At 51.3% G+C, this 17,316-nt stretch overlaps 1 protein-coding gene across 2 annotated transcripts in view; it reads right to left on the bottom strand.

Moving 5' to 3' along the window:
- Positions 1–700: 700 nt before the first annotated feature.
- Positions 701–17,316, bottom strand: part of SSH2 (slingshot protein phosphatase 2) — a 90,128-nt gene continuing 73,512 nt past the window's right edge. For both annotated transcript variants that reach the window (XM_054287127.1, XM_054287129.1), the window contains 5 exons: positions 15,165–15,211; positions 13,657–13,803; positions 12,865–13,065; positions 7,965–8,787; positions 701–6,743 (listed from right to left, as the gene is read on the bottom strand). In XM_054287127.1, the coding sequence (XP_054143102.1) occupies positions 4,797–6,743; positions 7,965–8,787; positions 12,865–13,065; positions 13,657–13,803; positions 15,165–15,211 (3,165 nt within the window). In that variant the 3' untranslated portion in view covers positions 701–4,796. The remainder of the gene's footprint in view (positions 6,744–7,964; positions 8,788–12,864; positions 13,066–13,656; positions 13,804–15,164; positions 15,212–17,316) is intronic.

Here is a 17,316-nt window from a genome sequence, read left to right on the forward strand (position 1 = left end):
CACCACAGCCCTGGCTCACTCCGTGTCCCGTGTCCTTAACTCCAAGACATCCCCAGCAAGTGAAGGTCCTGGGAAGTTTTTCCCCAGGTGGTGCTGGGGGGAGGAGGAGCGGAAGGGGCAACCCAGAGACACTGCCAGACCCACAGTGACAGCCCTGCAGTGACAGCCCTGCCGCCCTGGCCCCACACCCTGGTGCCCACTCAGTTCTGGCCTGGTGGGAAACTCCTGCATGGAAGGTGAGGCTGAGCCCAGGGAATTTGGCTTTCTGAAGTCCCTTGCTCACAGCAAGGGCACAGAGACCCTCACACTGCCTTTCTTGCCACAATGGAGCAAAACCAAAACCAGAGACAAGCTGTCCAGTGTCCAGCTAAAACCTCACATCCCCCTTGGAGCTTCAACCCAGAACCCTCCTCACAGCTCCTGTGTCTGCAGCAGTGCAAGGAGGGCACTTGCAGCATCCTGAGAGTTTTAAATACACGACCCTTGGAATCTTCCCTGCAACTGCAGTGTGGCTTGGAAGTACCTCTTGGAAGCATGGCTCCATCACTTGGGACAGGATGGGCCCATCCATGAGAGGGAACAACCCTGCTCTTGCTTTCCAGACCCCACTGCCACCTCATGCTCTGAGAGCAGCACAGATCACTCCCTCACCCTCAGTCCCAATCCCAAACAGGAAGCCACACGCCTTTGTCATCTTCAAAATAAAACTTTTATTCATTCGGTAACAAGAACATTGAATCTGCACATCAGTGCACAAGTTCACATTTAAAAACAGCTGAGCGCATCGGTCATAAAGTCTTTAGGGGGAAAGGGGACGATCCCAGCCACCAAGGAAGATCCAGGAGGGGCAGACAGAAGCACTCCCCTCCCTAACTCGCAGCCCCACCGCCAGCTGCTCGGCCCTGGACAATCCCTACAAACCAGCGCACGGACGTCACACCTCCAGAAAGGAAAATAAAAGGCACTGGCACCTTCTCTCGTGCCAACAGAGCTGTCTGTAGCGTGGGCGGGCTGTTAGCACCTCTGGCACCGAGCCCTGCCCCAGGCCAGCACCTGCCTCTGCCCCACACCGAGGGCTCGGGGCCCCTCCCCTGGGGAGAACTGGGGGTGTTTGTGTGGAGCCGGGCCCGAGTTAAGGCAGGACGCACCGTGCAGGGAGCAGGGCCCTGTGGCGGGTATGGCTTCCTCCTGCCAGAGAGCTGCGAGGCTCCTGGAGCCCCCGGCGGGTGCGGTGCCCCTGTGGCCATGGATCCCCAGCTCGCTCCTCCCAGGAGGTCCCCGGAGCAGCCGGAGGTGGGGTGGGATCCCTTCCACCAGGCCCTGGCTGGCAGAGGGACACTGAGCTAATCTCAGTTTAAACATCCCAGTGTCCTGGGTGTCACCTCCTGCCACCGCTGGGACTGCGCCCCCAGGAAAGGGCCGAGAGGGGAGAGATTTGTACAGGTCACAACTTCTCAAGCAGACCAGACACACACTCACACTCACACACAGAGCACCCACACACACCACCGAGTGCAACAGAACGCAGTGTAAAACCAGTTTCACGCACACACAGCCCGTTTGTGCAAGGCTCACACGTTACAGTACGGCCGGGACGGGGCAGCCATGGCTGGGATATTGTACAGGAGTCAATGTAAACAATAAAGTGTCCTCAGAGAGGCTTCGCCAGAGACCAAAGAACAGTTGCTTTGTACAAAAATGCCCTTAAAACAACACGTTTCTCCCAAACCCCCTCTACCCGCGAGGCTTGTCAGCTGCTGAGCACCCTGGAGGTGCTGCTGCTCCCTGCGGTGCTCAGCAGGTCACAAGAAGCTCTTGTGGGGTGGCTGCAGGAACCAGGAGAGACTTCACCTCCCAAGAGCCACCAGCATGGAGAAGGGACAATTGTCCCCAGCAGAGACCTCTGATGCCAGGGCCTTGGTGGCTTCATTGCCCAGACACTGGAAAAGGAGGTCCATACCCCTCCAGTCCATCCCCTTCCTGCCATCCTGCTCAGAGCCTCCAGACCTCCAAGGCCTTCATCACTCTGCAAGAGAACCACCATTCCTGACTCCCTGTGCCTGCCCACAGCCTCCTCAGAGAAAAACCAGTTGTGCTGGGCCAGAGCCAAGGACAAGGGACAGCAAAGCACCTCCCTGCAGGGGCCTCTGCCCCTCTGCTGCTCTCCCCAGCTGAAGCACCCGGAGAGCAGCTGAGTATTGGAAGGAAGCAGCATTTCTGGTCTGCACTGAAGACCCTTCCCAGAGGGCATTTCTCCTGAGATCAAGCTGGGCAAAGAAACCCAATCCTTTTCCTCCTCCTGCCTTCTCAAGGGAAACAATTCCACACAGGGCTTTTCCCTCCTGAGCAGATCCTTGTCACCAGGACATGCTGCCAGCCAAGCATGCACCCTCAAGTGCAAGGCAGCCTGGGGGCAACCAGGGCCTTCCACCCCTGAGGGGCAGGCAGGCCTGTCCTTGGGGCCAGAACTGTGGGCAGTGGGGCCTGATGAAGTTTGTGGGGGAGGCAGGGACTGAACCTGTCCTTCTGCAGATGACATGAACCACTTGGCCTTTGCACAGTGCCTGCCCTGCTCCGGAGCCAGCTGGAGCGGGCTAGGAGAAGCCACATGTCTTCCAGTGTCCCAAAGAAATAGCTGGCCTCCTGGGCCAGGGGCTTGGGTGACTTCTAGTGACTGACATGGCCTGGGAAGACGTGCTGTGTGACCCAGGACAGGGCTGTGCTCCAGCAGGGGTAACAGCCCCCTGCCAGAGCTGAGGAAAGGGAGGGACAGTGCTCACGGCTGCTGGAGCACAGACAGACTCACAGACCTTGCCCAGGCTGCAAGGCAGCACAGGAGGACCCTGGGGGCTGCAGGAGGGCAGCAAGGTGGCATTACCTTGCCAAACAGGCTGAGGATACCCCACAGCCCTTCCCCAGGGCAGGCAGATGCTGCTTCCCAATACTCCAGAGAGCTCCAGCGCCGTGCGCTCCTCTCCAGCTCAGGGGAGTTTGTCCCATCTGAGCCTGCAGGACTTTGCAGCTTCAGGGCTGCTTTCTAGGCATGGGCTTGGCTGCTGCTCCTCCCACACCACGTCCTCTCCATGCTGGGCTTCAGCAGCCCGAGCCACTCTGCATCTCCTTGTTGCTTTGCTCCTTCCCAGAGGGCACGTCTGGGCCCCAGCCAAGCACAGCTCAGACAGGATCTGCCACGGGACTGTGGACAGGACCCAGAGCTCCCCTTGGCCTTTCCCTCTGCTCCTACAGCACAGGGACAACTTGCTGATGCACACTGCTAGAAATGAGGAGCTTTGATTTAGCCAAACTGCTCAGAAAACACAAAACAATTCGCTGAAATTTGGAGCAGAGCCTTCACCCAGAGTTTCTCCAGGGAAGCAAGAGCCTGCAGAATGGCTCTGAGCAGCCAAAGGCTTTCCATGTCCAACTGGCACCCCTGGCACCCAACTTCCAGCAGGAAGGAGATGGACAGACAGACACACAGTGCCCCTCCCACAGTGGGACAAGGGGGGTTCACACAGGACTGGAGGAGAAGGGACACATTTGGCATCCAGGCTCACTTTTGGAAAGGGAAGACAGCTCATAATGTCAAATCCACTCCCATGTCTGTGCAGATCACAAAGAACAGCACTGAGTTTGAGTCACGTGGGTTTGTTTTCCAGTTTACAGAATGCAGTCTTGCCCTTCTTTAAAAAAAAAAAAAAACATAGAAAAGACCAAAAAAAATATAAATATCATATATACAATTTAGGCAAAAAAAAAAAAAGAAAAAAAAAAGAAAAAAAAGAATAAACTTCCAGAAAATATTTCCCTCTGGGTCTAGAGTTAGGAGTGACAGCAGAGAGGACAAAGCTATGCATTAAGGGCAGTATGTCATGTAACAAAAACAGCTCAAGTTTTGGGAGCCACCAGAAACACCCGTGAGCATGGCAGAGGGGAGAGGGAAACTCAGGCAGCACAAGAACAGCTTTGGGGCAGAGGGCAGAGGACAGATGATATGGCCATGAACTTGGAAGGCCCACAGCAGTATTCAAGTAATGGGAGGGTTAAAACCCTAATGAGACGTTTGTTTTAAAAGAACACTGGCTTTAGGGGTAGAGGTGAACCTGGCAGCTCCTGGAGGAGCTCTGCCCCACCTCAGCACAGAGCAGAGAGCTCTGTGTGCCCCATGGCAGATGGGAGAGCTGGTCTTGGTGCTGCCCAGGATTGTTAGAGCCCATCCACTGGGAAGATTTACCCCTCTGTGCTCCTCATGGGGAAGCACCAGCTGAACTGAGCCCAGGGTGTTTGTCCTGAAGCAGTTTTGTGAGGGATCTGCCAGCACGGTGGAGTTCCAGTTTGCAGAATAAAAGAAAGGCCAAACAAAGGGACCTTGGCACAATCTTCACATTTACAGGGGCTCTCACCCCACCAACTGCCCAGCACCATTTCAAGGCATGGGGAAAATTCAAGTCAGGAACTAGGATCTGGTTGTAAGCAAAAACTCCACCTCGCCAAAGCAATCCAACTTCCATTTTCTCATGATAAAGGTGTTCTTTTAAAACAAACTATCAACAACAACAACAACAAAAAAAGAACATTTGAGGTTATCTGAGTTAAACTTAAAAAAAACCCAAACAGTCCTGCAGTCAGAGTCACACACAGAAGAACCAACCCACACCTACATGCGCCAGGAACAGTAAAATGACAATATATATAAAATTAACCAATAAAGTGCATGTTCCTTATATTACACCTGCCCCTTGTGTGAAAGCAACACCACAGGTTCTGGGTAAGAAATCACAGCCAAGGGCCCAGGATCACATCGTGTTGTAGAGGGGATTGGTTGTCCGCTTTTTGTCATTGGTCTTTTTGAGCCTCCTCAGAGGGTGAGTTCTCCCGTGCTGCTGCCGTGGGGCAACAGCCAGAGCTTGAGATGGAGACAAGGAGTCCAGGACCTGCACCTGGAGCAGCGGAGGGCTCTCCCTGGAGCTAGTCCACGTTGGATCTGCACTGGAGCACAAGCTCTGCTGGCTGGAGCTGCACTCTTTGGCGTACTGAGCCAGCGGCCTCTCCACGGGCATGCTCTGGGCAATGCACTCGGCTGTTCTGAGCTGCTCCACAAAATGCCTGGTGGGCTCTGGGGAGGAGAGGCGATGCTTCCCACACGCGCTCTCCGAGCCCCTCTCCGACCTCCCCCCACAAAAGCCTCGACCCAGGGCAACGCAGGTGAGGAGCACGGGGTTGGCATTGGAAGAGGCCGACTCCCTGTCGTGTAAGTCGTCCTTGGAGAGCTCCAGGCAGTCCAGCTTGGCCAGGGATGCCGAGCGCTTCATGTGGGAGGGTCTGGTGAGCCCTGCGTGCCGGATCCGAGCCTCGATCTCCTTGGCCCGCTGCTTGACCGGCCCGGGGCTGCTGGAGTGCTCCTCCACGCTGAGGCTGCTGGAGCTGTGGGGGAGGCTGTAACACAGGAACGAGATGTCCAGAAGGTCCATGTTTGCAGCACGCTGCCTGCTGAAGTCCTCGCTGCTCTGCTGCCTTGAGGTGCCAGCACTGAGAGGTTTGGGACTGTCCCTGAAGGGCAGAGTCGCATCTCCCTCGGTGCCACAGGGTGTGACCGGCTCATCATCTGTGCTCGTGCTCTGCTCGGTGACACCTTCCAGGCGAATGACACAGGGGTAAGGAGAGCGCTCGAGGCTGGCTGAAGGTGGACAGGTCGCCTGGGCAGAGGGAGAAGCAGCACCGAGGTGAGCAGATCTCCCACTGCCCTCCTTGCTGGGGCTGCCCAGGGTGAGGGCAGCCTGCTTGCGTACCGCGTGCTCCGGCGGTGAGGGATCCGCTGGAGCCTTCTCCAAGCACATCGAGGGGTTCAAGTTTTCATCCAGAGACGGGGTGGCCGGGGCCAGCCCGCCCTGCTCACAGCTTGTGTGGGGGTGCTGCTCCGCAGGCTTGACCGTGAGGGTGTATTCGATGATTTCAATTCTCTTTGGGAGGAGGGAGGGCAGGGATGGCTCCTCCGTCCCATCAAACGAGACCACGGTCCTGTGCTCCTGTGCTGCTGCCTCCTGCCCCGGGCTGGGCTCTGCGGGCAGGGACTCCTGGGCAGGGGCCCCGAGGGGGGCAGGCAGGGGTCTGCCCACGGGCTGCTCTGCCCTGGGAGGCTGCAGCGGCTCCTCCTGCGCCTTGTCCCCCTCCGGAGCCAGCTCCAGGGGCGGCTCCTCGCTCTTGCCCCGGGGCAGGAGCTCGGCAGCAGGGAAGTCGTTCCTGGAGTTCTTGCGGGTGGGTAAAGCGCAGGCTGGGGCCGCGTGCTGGTGCTCCTGCTCCTGCCTCAGGCGCTCCTCGAACTCCAGCGTGGCTCGCCGCACCGAGCCGGGGCACCACTTGGGCTCGGGCTTGGTGGGGCCACGAGGCTCCTGCTGCTCCCCACCAGAGCTGCTTTCCTCCAGGTCTGATCTACCAGAAGACAGCTGCAGAGATGGGGCTTCTTCCTGCTCAGCTGGCAGAGGGTCCTTCTCCTTCTCCTGGTGTCCAGCACAGGCTCCTTCGCTCTGTTCCAACTTTTCTGATGCCCAAATCACCTCTACTGGCAGGTCATGCACCGTGTTCCTCTTTGGTGTCTGGCTGAGGTTGGCTGAACCCTCTTTCTGCTGGGCAGGTCCTGCTCCCTGGTTGATTGACTCAATCTCTGTGATAATTTCCTTCACAGAAATGGCATTTTCTGAGTGGGATCTCGTGAGATGACCTGCACCAGGCAGCTCAGGGACCTCCTGCAACACACAAACACGAGAATTACAAATTGCATCAGCTGCGCTGACACGGAGCAAACAGCAGCAGGTTAGAGAAAATAGGGGTGCACATCCCCAAAGGAACAAAAAAGCTTGTGGCAGTGTGCACAGACAGATCACAAGAGCAGTGATCACTTATGTAGGTTTTTTACTGTCTCTGAGACTGAATTTAACACACTCCAGGCTGGATTGTCACTTAGTCTAAGATCTAAGAACCTTAATTTCAACAAACTCCAAGGAAAGGTGGCTTTTTTGTTTTTCTAAATGAAGAAAAGTCCAACCAACAAAAAGAAACCTAATACTGCTAAAATACCATTCTGAACTGAAAACATGACAAATTCTGCTCATGTATGGAGCAGACAGAAGTACAGCAAAAAGAATGACCAAATGCTCTGATTTCCCAGAGGAAATGGCCAGGGTGACTCCCAGTCCCCACAGACACTCTCTGCTAAATCACAGGAGAGAGCATTGGCCTATTATATTTGGAAGAGCCTTACTGCCTCACATGGAGATGGAAAAGATTCAAGCAATGCAGGATGGAATTTAAATAAGAGAAGCTCCCAGAAAATGATGGCCCCGGACATCATCAATCCCTGTGAGAGTCCTGGAGGCTGAAAAGCAATTATGAGAAAAAGGTACCTAAATTTAGAGGTTACTAAATTTTGTCAAGACCATCTCTCTACCCAGGAGAAGTGAGCCATGACCAATCCCATCACTCCAGACCTGGACAGGTTAATTTCTTCCTCCAGCAGCGGAAGTTCTACACCTGCCTTGATTTACTACCCCAATGCTGGTGCTTCCCAACCAGGGAAAAGGGCCAGTTTTGCCCTGTTCTTTGGTGGATTTCTCAAGTCAGATTTGGGATGTTGGCTGGGCTCAGGATCTAGCTATATTAGTGGGTCAAGTCCCACCTTTCTGCTCTCCTGATGCAAAACTCAAAAATAAGTTTCTCATGAGAACAGCACAGCAGGTCAGGTCAAGGTCGGCTCATGGCCTTGCCAATGCCAGCAAACTGATGTTTAAGGAAAAAGTGCAGAAAAGGGCAAGTATCTAAAAGGGAAGGAAGGGAGAAGCATCTAGCAATCCCTCCCCAAACACTATGTCCAGTGAAAGCAGGGCTAGAAAATCCCATCCACGGCCACCCCAGAGCAGAAAACAGGGTCGAGCAGCAGTTCCTAAAAAACCTGAGCAAGTTATTTTAACCTTTTGTTGCTCTTCATCTGTGGAAGAGTCATCGGATGGCTGAGGAGAGTTTCCAGGGCTGCTCCTTTGAGCATCTGCACCCCCATCTGCAGCAGGTGGCACTTCCAGCACGGGCACCCTGGAGACCCCATTCCTCCCAGTGCCCTGCTCCTCTGGCCTGGAATGGGAGCAGGTTCGGGAGCGGAATTTCTCCAAAGCGCTGAAGAAATCGATCCTGTCTGTGCTGAGGTCTGTCACTTCGGGCTGAGGGTTCTGTTGGGGACCTAGGGAATTCTGGTTTGGGGATTGGGGGAAGTCTTTTAAGCATGAAGTGAATTCTTCCATGGGAACCAAGTGCACGTTCATATCAGGCTTAAGGGCATCTTTTTCCAGATCATCCACTGTCAGATCAGGAAACTCTGTTATTTCCAAAGGGTGCTGGAGCTGCATTAAGGCCTCAGAAGCACGGCAGTTGTCAGAAGGGACAGAGTCTACACAGCACCCTGCCGTACAGCCATTGATATTGTTCAGGTTCAGCTTGTCCTCCATCTGCTCAGTGTGGAAGTCTCTGCAAGTAAACTCTAAGTGGATCCTTCTCTCCTTCACACACACGTCCTCAATCATGTTTGTGTCCTCTGGGAGCTGCTGCTCCCTGTCCAGCTCAGCTGAGTAGATGGGAGACATGGGCTGCTGGTTGTCATTGGTCTTGGCCTCTGAGATCTGGTCAGCTGAGGTGGTGATCTCCTTTTTGTTCAGCTCCAGCCCAGCCTTGCAGATGGGCTCGTGGTGATCCGAGAGGTCGCTGTCCGAGTGTGAGCGCCACAGTTTGTTGTGCCGCTGTTTGCTGCAGGGAAGGAGAGCAAAAGAAAACAGTGAGTAACTTCTACATACCACAGCCAGATCCACCTGGCTGTAAGAGGACACAACCTACAGCAGAAACTGTGCCAAATGCTGGAGTCACTGACCACAGCTGTGGCTTCACCTGAACAGTTCAGGGCCAGACCTGCTGCTAGAGAAGTTGACCCAGTAAGGAGCCACTTTCCAGGAGCTAAATTCCATGGCACCATTCTGCTCCACACAGCCCTCCCTATTCCTCAGTAGTACTGAATCCATCCACTCAAATGCAATGTTTAAATGACTGCAGAACTTGGTCCTCCTTTCTCAGCCAACACTTTTCCATTTGCTAGCAGGTGAGAGGTGACCAGAAGAGAGAGAACCTCTTGTGCTGGACACAAGCAGGTGGTGGACACTGAATAAAGTCCCATTTCCATAAAGTCCCATTTCCCTCGTGGTTCCTTCTCTTAATAGTTTCAGTAATCAATAACTGGCTCTTGTAAGCAAGGGAAAGGGTGGGATGAGTAGAGGCGGGTGTGTGCAAAAACACACAAGACGTCCTCAACAGTAAACACACAGCCCAAATTACCACCCACCTTCCACAGGAAGGAAGCTCAGAACTCCTCCAGCTCCTGGAAAGCCCCTTTAGGAAAGTCTGAACCATCAAAAGGCCAAATAACTGCCAGTGGCATTGCATCACCTTCCTCAACTCCACCTGCCAAAATCCCCAACCCATGCACCTGGGCTTACAGAGAGCACTGCAGGCAACTTCTTGCCATGAAACGCCAGAGCTAGCCCAGGCTGCCAGGGTTTGCTGAGTGGCCATGGCCACAGGGATGTGTTTCCACCCATTGCCCCTAGGAGGAACACAGAAACCACAGAAACCTCCTTGGAGTTGCAGATCTTGCAAAAACCCTCCAGTCCCTTGCTAGCAGGAGCAGGCGCTCCCAGACACATCCAGTGGCCACTGTAAGTTAATTAACAGATGGTACTGAGCTAATTACCACGTGCCAGTTCAGTTGTGGGTGCCCAACAGCTAAGGAAAATAACCCATTGCAGATTTGGCTTTCCAACCCTATAATCAGTGACAATCTCCCCGTGTGACACAGGGCAGAATCAGGTCCTGACACAGGAGAGGAGGGTCAAGACCAGAGGCCAAAGGCACGTCCTGGGGTGCACATGCTCCATCTCCAGTGGGTTTGGGAGCAGTTTGACACTGGCAGCAGAAACAGGCTTGTCCCTGAGGCAGGTTCTTGCTTGGGATCTGCATGGAATGTCATCTGACATCTCCGCTCATACAGCCTGGGGAGCTGCTGGTGTTTTCTGAGGGCACTTCAGTGCTCAGACCCATCTCTTTGCTGCACATTTGATTTTTGAAAGTCAGAATTACCCTCCAGTGTGAGCAACTGGGACAGATCTGAGGACCAAACCAGATGTCAAGCATCAGTGGCAGAGGTGTGCTGTGCTATCTCCCAATCTGACACTTCCCCAGTCTGACCATCTGCATGAGGTGCAGTCAGAGAACAGGAGCCCACTTCCCTTCCCAGAGCCCACAGCTGCCTCTTGACCTTCCTGGGAAACATTCCCAGTGCTTGTACCCACACCAGCTTTGGCCAGGAGTCCCCCACACCTCCCACCAGCTCTCCAGACTTGGGTATAAAACTGCTGTTGGTTCACAAGCTGCACCAGGCACAGGAGATCCCAAACACTGCTTTCCTGTAACTTATCTATAACTAATAACAGAAACAGGCCTGGCTCAGCCTTGCTGTGTTTATCAACAGAGGGAGGGGACAGTTTAACTAACCCCAGGAAGTATGACAGTCCCAAAGAGCAACACACACTTGTTGTTGTGACTAAAAGCAGGCAGGGGGTTTTTATTTTACAGCTGGAAAACATATCCTAGTTGCTATAACCCCAGCACAAAACCGTAACTGGATAGTGTGAGCACATGGCTGCCCTCACATACCTTCCCCCTGAAACTGGAGCAGTCACATGAGTGTCAATCTGTTGGGTTTTTTGTTTTTTTTTTTTTTTTTTTTTTTTACCTGTCCTGGAATACTGCAGCAATAAACAACGCAGCCAGAGGGCAAAGCTAAATAACACAAAGAAAGTGGAAAAAATGCAGCTTTGAGATAAAGAGGGACAGTCTCTGCAGCATGGAGTGGCCATTCCTTGCTTCAGTGAAGCTTCATTTACTGCAGGCTTTTTCATCCTACGCAGATGCAACACACTGCTCTTGCATTTTTTAAAGCCTCACAAGCAATCCTGTTTGTGCCATTGTACAGGGACTTGCAGAGCAGGGCAGAGCTTCAGTGGAAGGGAGGCCACATGCTATAAATGGTGGCAGCAGGAAAGATATACCTCCAAAAAATAAATTACTAAAAGACAGGGAAAAATAATCCTTAACCAAAATGTTTGTACAGGGTGGCTTTGCAGGCATGTCACCAGCTACCAGACTGGCAGATTACCCAAACCAACTGCTGGGCTCAGGGCTGGAAGATGTGAGATACCAGCTGCTCCCACACCAGAGCTCCTCACAGGTGTTCACCAACCTGTTGGTGCATTTTTCACACCTAAAAAACTTCCCTTCTACACCAATGAGATCTAATTCCTCAGTGTGCTCAATGCACACTACACTGGTCAGGTCACCTCTGGCTCAGGACTCCACTGACCTTTACCAACTGGTGCCAGCAGCATGTTTGGTGTCACATGAGGCACCCAAGGCAGGTGTGGTGTCTGTCTCCAGGGGTTTCAGTCCAGCAGGGCACTATTTTTTAAAATTGTCTATTCCACGTGATCTGTCCTGAGACTTGATACTACTTGGCTGCTTTTTGGAAAGAAAGAGGGTCAGTACGGCAGGCAGGGTTTGGGGAGCAGGGGAGAGGAAGGATGGGAAGAATTGGTGGATGAAGTTCCTGTGGGTGCACCTGGTCAGGGAATAAGTTGGGAGGAGCCCTGAGGTTGTTTACTTGTGCAGAGGGGGAAAGAGGAAGCACACTCCAGTGACAGGGGAGCTTGGACAAGGGCTTGGTGTAAAAATTGGGAATCCAGGCCTGGCCCAACAACAAACACAGTCAGACTGATGGGAATAGGTGGAGAGCAAAGGAGGAAGAAAAAGTTATTACAATGAAAGGGAATGGAGGTCACTGCAAGTGGATAGAATAGACATGAAGGGACAGAGGTAAGAAGTGTGCCCTAAAGACAGTACATGAGTGACAGAGCTGTTGTAAATAACAGTATATAAAACAATGGCTAGACTCATCCTTAAAGCTATTTTCCAACCTAAATGATTTTGCAAAAAGCAGACATCTCCCAATTGCATTGAAAAAGCTTTGAAATTTACTATTTACTTTGGTCCAAACCAGCTAAGATCACCGCCTGTGGCAGGAGGCTCAGATTGGGTAACTCTGTTTGCTGCAGATCTGCTTCCAGGCAAAGCACACCAGGATCCCAAACTAAATACTATAACCTGGCAAAACAGAGTATCACTACCTCCTTCCTGCTGATCACGTGAAGACATTGCCTAACACAGCCTAGAAACATGCAATATTTATGTCTTTTTGCTAGTCAGGTGATTGGCTTGGGATTACAACACACTTGCCCATACCCAGGCCCAGCTCCAGACCAGCCTCAGGACTCCAGGCAGGAATAAACACCACTGTTGCAATGCACAGAACATCCTGTCCCCTCCCCTCACACCAACACTTAGCAAAGGGATCTAAATAAAACCAGACCAGCTGCTGAGGAGGGGCATGTTGAACAGGGAACTGTGAGGAGACAAAGCGAGTTCCCTGCCAAGTGATGTTACAAGCAACAGGATCATCATTTATCTCTGCTGGAGCCTGCATAGCTCTGAATGCTGCACTCAGATAACATTTCATGAGATGCTACTTTCCAAAAAGCAAACATCCTAAAAATCAAACAGCTTCCTGACAGCTCCTGGTTACACCCATTTTCCCAGGCTGAGCTACCCCTGAAAACAGAGCGCTACCTTTGCTATGAACCCGAGCTTGCATAACTCAAAAATTGAGTAATATTGAAGTGTTACACCTCAACATGGGTAATGAGGATCAATCCCTGCACCCACCTGGCCAGCAGGATGCCCTGGTACTCCTCCAGCTGCCGCATGAAGCTGGGGTTGGGCTTGGTGACCGTGCGCCGCTCCTTCACGTAGTCGTAAGCCCTGTCCAGGTTCCAGCCGTATTCCTTCATGGCATAGGCAATCACTGTGGAGGCTGAGCGGCTCACTCCCATCTTGCAGTGCACCAGGCACTTAGAACCATTTTTCCTAAAGTGTGAGAAAGAACAGAAGAGGATCACTAAACAGAAAACATCTGACAAGCTGAAGAAAACAGCAATTTCTTCACCAGAGAATTATCGAGCATATTTTCAGCACTGTGGCCACAGCTGGAGTCTGGGATGTGATCTGATAATCCAATTTACAAACTGGAGCAAGACACACAAAGAAACTGAAGAACAAGGTCTTGTTAATATTCCTAAGAGATTTTGTTACAACAGCTCTTCTGAAGCTGTTATTGCACAGTGGAAAAACACAGAGATACAGGAAAACCTCTGAAGACTAGTGTGGCACCCTTGAGCTCAGCCCAAATGGCCCACTGGTATCATGCCACATTCCAAGTGAAAAGAGAACCTGTACCACAAACATGGTGTCACAATTTAGAAACACATCCCAGAAAGATATGAAGCAGTTCAGAGCAGCCTCTAGCACAGAGATGCTCTTCTACTGCAAATCACAAAATGAAAATGCCATGATGCTAGGTAGGCAAGGAGGAAAATCAGTTAAGAAAATCAGCAGGAAAACAAAATGCTTAGTATATATCTTCTAAATGTGTGTGTTGTGTTTTCTGAAAAGACTTACTTTGCCTTGGAGATGAATTTGTAGGTATCATTCCAGTAAGCCAGAAGATCTGTAGCTTCTTCATCATAAACCCTGATATTGTGGTATTCAAAGAGCCCAGGAAAGAAATTGTCTATTTCTCGAGTCACATTCAAAATGTACCGTACCCTGCATGGGAAACACAGCCAGTTCAGAGAGATGTCCCACTGCTGCACTGCAGCCTTGCCTTGCTTTGCCAAGGGCATTTGGAAGTGCACTCTTCAACAAAATTCTTGGGAAACCAGGAATTAATGCAAGGAAGCAGCAGCTAGCACAGACAATAGGTTTTGCTGGGCACTTCAGAGCCTGATAACAGAGATCCATGGATAGAAACTTCCTCTGCACAATGTCAGCTCACACTGCCCACCACCTCTGTTCTATATGTCAGCACCACTTGTGCCACAGCAGCTCCTGCAATTGGTGTTTGCACACCTTCTCCAGCCCCATTGTGAATCTCTCCTCCTGCTGCACCAAAACCACAGGAAGATGGAAGCCTAAGCCTCCCAGTAACACCAGAGCTAAACAAACACATAAAACAACTATAGAGAGATGTAACAGACAATAAGCCACTGGGGAGGATTTATTTCTTATCCCTAAATTTTCTGGAAAGGAAACTGCTAGAGAAAGCATGTGGTATTTATGTACACAGCACTCAGTATTTTTAGCCCTGAGGGTTGCTCGTAAGATGCTTATGAAATGCACTCATGCTGGGATATCAGGCAGAACAAGGAAACTGCAAGAAGGTGACATCCCCTTTCCCAAGCAGGTATGAGATCACTGGCAATCAAGTAGGACCTGCTGGACTCAAGTAAACCAGAGCAGACCCTGAGCTCACCAAGAAGAGTCAATTTTGCCAGGCTGAATTTCTGAGGTACAGAATTACACTAGCAGTTCACCAGCACAATTAGTTTTTTCCACTGGTTTGTCACAAATAAGCCAAACCCATGAATAATTATTTAATTGCACAATCTTGGTGCTTATAACCACCTGGTCTAGAGAAAGGACAATCTAAACTTGAAAAGTAGAAAGGGCAGGAAACAGAGGAACCCATTGGTGGGGTTCCTACAGGACTTTACTTCCTACTGGGCCCCACTCAGAGGAACAAATGCTCTTCTCCACATTTTCCTTCCTGCACAGCCTGGAGGTCCTAAGTGCCTCTGTAATCAGTCCAGAACTATGGGCTGGGGCTGAGGGCACAGAGCCAACTATGCAGCATCCAGTTCAGCAATTGCAGCTTTTTACTACTTATAGCTATGAGCTTGCTGCCTTCCTTTGTTTGCCTTGGGGACATCAGTCAAGGTCAGGGTAAGATCCTTTCACATTAAGGTGCCTGTTTGTGGGACAAGGAGTTTGGAGGAAGCAAGAGCTCGTTTGGATCTGCAATCCCTTAAATAAGACTCAGGTTACACAGCAGGTAAGGAATAGAGTTTGTTGCATACAAAAGTGTGGCCAGGCTCTTGCTTTTAAGCTAGTGGCCTGAAGCTACTCACCCTCTGTTCTGCAAATCTTCCAAATTGGAGGCATTCCATTCTGAGCCCTGCAGGGAAAACATGCAAAGGGGCACATCAGGCAGAAAGAAGGCATGGCCAGGCAGCTGGTGGAGGGAGGGACAGTGAACCAGAGCTGACCAGCCAAGGGTTGGAGAGCTGGGGCTCCTGTGAGCACAGGGGTACACAAGTGGTAACCAGGGCTGATGCTCAGCCCCTTCTGTCACCCCATTAACCAGAACCCTTCTGAAACAACAAGCAGCTCTGCCAACAAGAGCCCAGCACTGTGTGTTGGCACTTCCTGCAAACTGCTGACAAATCAACCTCAGCAAGACAGGACCACCCCACCCTTCCCCTGGAGGCTGCTGCCAGTTCTGCCCCACAGAGGAGAAGCTGCCTGCATTTAAGAGCCATCCAGGTGCTGTTTATACACAAAACACCCATCTCGAACATCAAAGGCAGCAACACCTAAGCTCACTTGGGTTACACCTCTTCTCCCCAAGTTCAAAGCCTGTGTGAGGAGAGAAATGAAGACATTTAACTAACCCTGGCTAGTTAACCCTCTCCTCTGCAGCACACACAGCTGCTGGCTTCCTGCTCAAACACAAACCTGACTGAGGACAAAACCACTCAAAGACTTCCTTCAAAATTGAAGGTGCACAAGCTCTCTGCTTCCCTGCCCTAAAATGGCTCCCAAATGGAAAGATGATTCAGATGAAGATGATTGATTGTATTCACCAAGGCCCAGACTCAGTTTAATGTCTCTCTCAGTCAAGGAAGAACAATTTAATTCAGGCCTGGGAACCATCAGTTTCCACAGGTAGGGAGAACAATGCTGCAGGGGTGAAAGCCTTTTCTCCTGTCCTTTGATCCACAAGTACCAACATCATCAGTTCTCTTATTTCCTGCTTAGCTCTTTTAGCACTCCTTAAATGGGATCCCACAAGGTTCTTGCCTCCACCTGGAAGGAAACAGCTCCTTGCCTCTCTGAGCCCTCACAACACAACCGTGCCTTGCAGCACACATGCTCCTGGGTGAAGCTGGTGCCCAGCCCCAGCAGCACTGCTCCTCACCACAGCAGCTGCTCTGCAAACACTTTTATTCCACACATTAACCACAGCTCTTCTTGGTGCTGCCTGCAAGCCTTGTTTGAAAGGTTTTCTCCCCATTAAATGCACTCAGAGCCAAGACTCCAAGCCCTGCAGTGCATCCAGCTGCCTGTAACAGCTTTTGGCCAGCACCTAAGCCTGTAACAGGTCCCTCTCTCTCCTTGTAACACATAGTCTGCAAAAAAAAATCCATTACATCTTAGGTGCTTCCAAGTTTCCTGGCCCTACCCCAACATGATATCCTGGGAGTGCTCATATTAACAGAGACCATCCCTTCTGAGCCAGAGACTGGGAGAGGCCCTCTCCACTTGGAAAGACCAGCTGGTCCAAGAGGAATGGCTTTGTTTAAAGTTGAGCCAAGCTCACAGGCTAGACAGCCCAACCAAACCTGTGTCCATGGCTCCAGGGCTGGGAAATCCAGCGGAACGCTGACTCACCAGAAGGAGCTGCAGTAATTAAGACAGGCCCCAGCAGCAACTAAGCAAGCAAAACATTAAACAGCAAAATGTTTATGTTTCCTTAAGTGACTTATCTCCAGGATTCTTCGTTACTTTACTCTGTTCTTCCTGGATCACACAAACTCAGAGCTTTCCATGTTAAAAGAGTGTCACTCCACAGCTCCCCTCCCTCTTCGCTATGTTATGTCTTCCCCAAACACAAGAACTTGGCATGTGGCTACCCGGGACAGTTAAAGCCACAAAACTGGTCTTACATCAATGGAAACAGCCCTGAGAAACTGTTAGAATTAAGACCTTGTCTCTTCCATCCACTAGGTACAGGGTCTACAGCTTGGTGCTACGTGGCAAAGTTTAGCACGGCCAAAAAGCCAAGCTGCTCTTGTTCATTACTGTCTTGTTTAAGAGTAATTGATCCCAGGATCAACCAACCTTTCCTTCACTTTTTAGTGCAGCCAAAAAGCCAAACTGCTCTTGTTCATTACTGTCTTGTTTAAGAGTAACTGATCCCAGGATCAACCAATCTTTCCTTCAGAATTCCTTTTACTTCCTCCAGAAGCTCCTGCGCCAACCAACCCGTAGTGAAAAGTG

This window comes from Melozone crissalis, unplaced genomic scaffold (assembly GCF_028551555.1).
Source record: "Melozone crissalis strain CALT ecotype California unplaced genomic scaffold, PUWL_Pcris_2 ptg000057l_1, whole genome shotgun sequence".
NCBI lineage: Eukaryota > Metazoa > Chordata > Aves > Passeriformes > Passerellidae > Melozone > Melozone crissalis.